The 5,952-nt window shown below is 36.7% G+C and overlaps 1 protein-coding gene across 1 annotated transcript in view; it reads left to right on the top strand.

Moving 5' to 3' along the window:
* The window catches only part of LOC102469677 (DNA cross-link repair 1A protein), a 13,302-nt gene extending 9,790 nt beyond the window's left edge, over positions 1 to 3,512 (top strand). Inside the window, exons 7-8 of the mRNA XM_027766074.1 lie at positions 1,674 to 1,815; positions 2,964 to 3,512. Of these exons, the coding sequence (XP_027621875.1) occupies positions 1,674 to 1,815; positions 2,964 to 3,124 (303 nt within the window). The 3' untranslated portion in view covers positions 3,125 to 3,512. The remainder of the gene's footprint in view (positions 1 to 1,673; positions 1,816 to 2,963) is intronic.
* The last annotated feature ends 2,440 nt before the right edge of the window (positions 3,513 to 5,952 follow it).

A 5,952-nucleotide genomic window follows, 5' to 3' on the forward strand; every position in this document is an offset into this window, starting at 1 on the left:
CCCACATGGCTGACCACAGTTTGAGTCCTGGACCTGGTGGCTTGCTTTCTCACTTTCTCTCTCTCTCTCTCTCTCTCTCTCTCTCTCTCTCTTTCTCTCTGTATCTCTCTGGTCAAATTTAAAAAATAAAAATGAATGAATGCATAAAAGTAAATAAAATATTAAAAAATTTTAAAAAATAAATGAATTAAAAAAAAGAAAAAAGAAAGAAAGCATCTTTAAAATGTGTGTCTATAATGGGCCAGCCCCATAGGGCAATGATTAAGCCACCTCCCACATGACCTACTGCAGTTGGAATCCCAGCCCCGTGGCTTGAAAAACATACTTGGCAAGTGCGCATGCCTGCCCCAAATCCTGATGGAGTGGAGAAATGGAGGGAAAGGGACCGTGGCATAACCATGCCCATTGGAGGGTGCTTCTTCTCTCCCTTCAACCCCCTCAAATGCATACATGCACGCACACTGGCAAAAGAGGAGTATTAAAAAAAAAAAAAAAAAGGAAGTAGGACTGGCAAGTTGCATAGTGGTTAGGGTGTTGGATTCCCACATGGCTAACCACAGTTCTAGTCCCAGACCAGAGGCTTAAAAATCACAATAAATAAAATAGACAAATAAATGTTTTAAAATGTATATCTGTGTTGAGTATACTGATTTTGTTTGTTTTTTTTTTTTCTAGAGGACTTGTGTATTTGCCACAGGGAGTCCCCCTCAGTCGGGCAGGGTCATGCCACAATCCTCTTTCCTTCATTTCATCATCCCCTCAGGATGTGGGGCATGCATGCAAAGCACCCTGGATGTTTTTCTAGTCACTGGGGCTTGATTTGAACTGCAGTTAGCCATGTGGGATGCAGCTCCTTATGCATAATACCTAACCACTGTGCTACTGGGCTGGCTCTATAATGCCATTTTTACAAAATTATTCTATTCAGGGGCCAGCAGTTTGCATAATGGCTAAGTTGCTGGACTCCCATGTAGTCAACTGTGGTTCGAGTCCTAGACCCAGTGACTTAAACTCACGCTGGGTGTGTGTGTTTATGTGCCCAAAATCCTGAAAGAAGAATGGAGGAGAAGGGATTGTGGCGTGGCCATCCCTCCGGCAGGGGTGATTTCTTGCTTTCTGTCTCTCTGTTTCTGTCTTTCTGGCAAGAACACGCACTCTATAGCAGAAAAAGCTCTTCAAAAAAAAATTATTCATCTATCAACCCTCTGTGGAATTTATGCATGGAGGTATATTTGTATTGATATTTACCAGTGCTAATTTAGAATCTCTGTTTGGTAAGATATTTGGAGAGTTTGGTTTTATTTATTTATTTATTTTGTTAGGTTTAATTTTTTTGTTTGTTTCTTTTTTGGTGGCCATCTTCATTGTAATTTGTTTATACATAATTAGTTAGACCGTAAGTTCTTCATCATACTTTTTTCAGACTATATAAATTTGCTTTACTTTACATAAGTAAAGGAGAATAGATTTTATATATAGTTTTCAGTGATTTCATTTTTTTTTTTTTAGAAGCACAGCACTAGGTTATTGCAAACTGATGTTTAAAAAGTAAAAATTCCCTGTGGTGGCACCAGGAAAACATCTTTAAGCATCCTTGGGCTTGTTCACTTTTTTATTCCATTGCAACCCACCTTCACTGAGCATTAAATCAATGTGCTGTTTTTATTTAACAGGGCTTACAGAGTCATTTGAAGAAGTTTGGTGGAAAATATGATCAAATTTTGGCTTTCCGACCTACAGGATGGACACACTCTAGCAAGTTATCTAGGATAACAGATGTTATTCCTCAGACCAGAGGAAACATTTCAATATACGGTATAATTATTAAAATTTCTCACTTTTAATGTTTATAATGACTTTGCATTTTTAAAGAGAGCTGTAAAATTAAGATCAAAGCAAAACAGGCACTAAGGAATTTAATAATGCAGGAGTTTCATGTCTCTGTACATACTCTATTAAACCCCTATCTAATAATTTATTGTAAACCGATATAAAGGAGCTTGACTAGTAGGTCCGCCTGGACTAAAACAGTTCATTTCATGTGTGTGATCAGTGATATTTAGAGGAAATTGTAGAATTACTTGAAAGGAAGAGCACTATGGTTACATACTGGAAGTCTACAGGACACTGTGAAATTAGGAGCAAGCAGACGATGGATTAATGTGTTGGCAGCAACAGATACAGACTTGACTTGAACTTTTTCATCCTTCAGAAGTTTACTATTTTTTTTTTCCAATTTATTTGCATTCATTCACTGTACATCATTACAGCATACACAATGAGATTTTCCAAACAGATACAGACTTGACTTGAACTTTTTCATCCTTCAGAGGTTTACTATTGCCCTCAGAATTGGCTTATTTACAGCGATGGCAGAAGGAGACATTGTTGGTGTGTCACAAGAGCAGTGGTTTACCTTGAGCCTCTAGAGACCCTTGTTTACTCAAAACAGAACCCTTCCTCCCTTACTCTGTGGTACTTGATTTTCAGTAAGGACTATAAAGGAATTTTTAGGTTTAAATTTTTTTTTCACTTTTTCAAATAATGTGCAGAGCTTGAGCATTGGAATCTACTTACCTGCTCTGGAAATCAAGGTTCTCCTGCTTCAGAGTTTACTCATAATTCTTCTAGATTTTTCTGAAACCCATTGCTAAGCCAAGATTTGTTTAAAAAGAAGAAGATCCTAATCAAATGTGACTCTCTAGAAATGTATGTTATTAAGCAGTTACATATAAAAGTAATAAAATTTATTAATGTTCTAAGATTTGTTCTATGTAATGATTTAATCTTTATTATCCATAAAATATATCCACAAGTATACCAAGAAGTTTTTCTGTCAGAACTAGAACACCAATGAATTTCTGACCAAAAAATACTCTGGATTGCTTTTCTCTTTTATTTTGGGCTTATTCATTTTTTTATATTAGTTTGATTTTTAGTAGAAAGTATCTTTATTGTTGCAGGAATTCCTTATAGTGAACACAGCAGCTACCTAGAAATGAAACGTTTTGTCCAGTGGCTGAAGCCTCAGAAAATCATACCCACTGTAAATGTTGGTACCTGGAAATCTCGACAAACGATGGAGAAATACTTTAAAGAGTGGAAACTGGAAGCTGGATATTGATGATACCTCAGAGAACTGAGAAGTAAAGTGTCTGAAGTGGAGCTTGCAGTTAAATCTCTAGTGATATGAAATACATTTTATGTGAAAAACCTCTGAAGAGCGCCCATATAGCTTATGTTTTCATTTAGGTTTGAATAGCCTGTTCATGGTGCAGCGCCTCTCGGCATTACTGGAGGTAACTGAGACTCCCTAGTACCCTTCATTTTTCCTCTCCCTCCCATGGAGGCTGTTAAGTTCTGCAGTAAGCCTTAGAAGAGGGAGCAATCACAGGTTCAGGGATCAAACGGATTCATGGTCATGGATAAACTAGATTGAAAGCATTTGTAATTATGTATCTTTAAAATCGTAAGATTTTTATACAATATGTATACTTAAATAAAAAGTTAAAATTTGCTATCGTGTCTTTTTTTTTCTTTTTAACAGACTTTTTTTTTTTTTTTTTTTTTTTTAAGAATAGTTTTAGATTCACAGCCAAACTGAATGGAAAGTGCAGACATTTCCCTTATACCTCCTGCCCCCCCAATACATATTCTCCTCCATTCTCAATATCCCTCACCAAAGTGGTTTATTAGTTGCAATTGATAAACCTCCACTGACACATCACAATGGCCCAAAGTTCTTATATTCAGTTTCATTCATGATGTATAGTCTGTGAATTTTGACAAGTGTACAATGACACATATCCATCATTGTGATAGCATACAAAATTATTGCTGCCCTAAAAATCTTCTGTGCCTTATTACTCATCTTTCCTTCTGCCATCATTGGTTGCTACTGATCTTTTCACTGTCTTCATAGTTTTGCCTTTTCTGGAATGTTAGTCATACGAGGGATGAAAAGGTACTTCATGTCATATATCATTAGGGAAATCCAAGTTAAGATAATACCGGGACCAGCAGTTAGCGAAATGGCTATGTCACTGGACTCCCACGTAGGACTAATTTAAATCAATTCTTTGTTCAGTTATTGCATTGTATTCCTATGGATCAAGTGCATCTAAAATTTTCTTATTCGGCCCTGAATAACCATGAATAATTAGACTAAGGAACTAAGAAGAGAATTATCTTCAGGCACTGATGTCCAAAATGATCTGATTTGAAAAAGTATTCGTGTTATCTTGTAACTTACCTGATTGTTTAATTTTTATTTATTCAGTTTATTTGATACTGATCTTAGATCCAATAAAGAAATTATTTGAAGTTAGCAAAAGCATAAGTTAATGGTCATGGATAATGGAAGAACTGTTTAGTTATGGAAAGCAGTTCTAATCTGAATACTTGGAAACTTTAAACTTGGTAATTATTTTAATATGCTTATTTTTTTTAATCTGTCCCTTTCCCTTAGTATTTACTCCTTCCTCCCAAAAGCAGATACAGAGGGGACTTCAAAAAGTTTGTGGAGCATGGTCCCTATGACATATGGTTAGGGAGCTGGATCCTACATGGTCAACTGGATGGTTGGCATGGTTGTCTTCATTGGCTTGAAAAACATGCCAGGTGCATGTGAATGCATGTCCCAAATCCCAACTTTAAAAATTTTTTAAAAATATATAAATAGATACACATTTATATATTGATACAGTCATGTGCTGCATAACATTTCAATCAACAATGGATCACATATTCAATTGCATATTTCAACAAAACTGAAAGACTACAGAAAAGTACAACAGAACTAAAAGTACCTGTCACCTGGTGACTTCCCAACCATTTTATTGTACAACAATGCATCACTGAGGTGTTCGTGGTGATGTTGGTGTAAACACACCAATCGAGCTGCCTGTTAGATAGAATTGCATAGCATATGCAGAGCCAACGCTGTAGCCTAGTGGTTTAGAGAGCCAGGTCCTAAAGGGCCAACAGCAGTCTGAATTCCAGCCCTGGCAGCTTGAAAAACACATCGGGTGCATGTATGTGTGTGCCCCAAACTCCAACATGATGGAGGGATGGAAGAGAAGGGATCATGGCATGATCACAACACCCCCGTGGGGATGTTCTCTCATTCTCTCCCTCTCTGTCTTTCCATGACATTCTGGCGAGTGCATATGCCTCTGGTAAAAAAAAAAAAAAAAAAAAATGAAAAAGGAAAAAAAATTAAAAACCGTGTAATAAATGGTAACGATAAATGACAATGTCACTAGTTTATGTGTTCATTCTATTTGTGTCGTTTTAGAGTGCAGTCCTTTTAAAATGTTTACTGCAAAACAGTGTGCTGTGTCACAGGGGCAGCAGCCTCACACCTCTCAGATTTACTGTATCACTTGACCACATCATTTTCTCATGTGCTTGATTTAGTCTTGTCTTGTTTTGATTAACATATTCTTCCAGTGGAACAAGATGTGGAGGTAGAAGATAGTGCTTTTGATGATCTTGAGCCTGTATGAGCTAGGGTGTTTATTTGTGACGCAGTTCTGTTTTGTTTTGCTAGAGGTCACACGTGCTGGCTGGAGAGAGAGCGCCTCCCATGGGGAATGGTCGTACTACAATCCCTCCTCCATTTCTCCTTTCAGGATTTTCGGCATACACGTACATGTGCCTGATGTGTTTTTCAAGCCTCTGGGTCTGGGACTTGAACCACATAGTAGGCCATGTGGGATTCAGCTACCTGAACTACCTGTGACTGGCTGGCCCTATGTCTTAGTTTTTCATGAAAAAGTTTAAATGTAAAAAACAAAAAAATTTAAAAGAATGAAAATATTTTTGTACACTATGCGTGTTTTAAGCTAAGAGCTATTAAAACAATTAAAAGTTTTAAAAATTAAGAATTTGATAAAGTAGAAAATTTAAAGTAAGCTAAGGCTAATTTATTAAAGATTGTTTTGAGAGATT

The sequence above is a fragment of the Tupaia chinensis genome, unplaced genomic scaffold (assembly GCF_000334495.1).
Source record: "Tupaia chinensis unplaced genomic scaffold, TupChi_1.0 Scaffold140534_1, whole genome shotgun sequence".
Taxonomy (NCBI): Eukaryota; Metazoa; Chordata; class Mammalia; order Scandentia; family Tupaiidae; genus Tupaia; species Tupaia belangeri.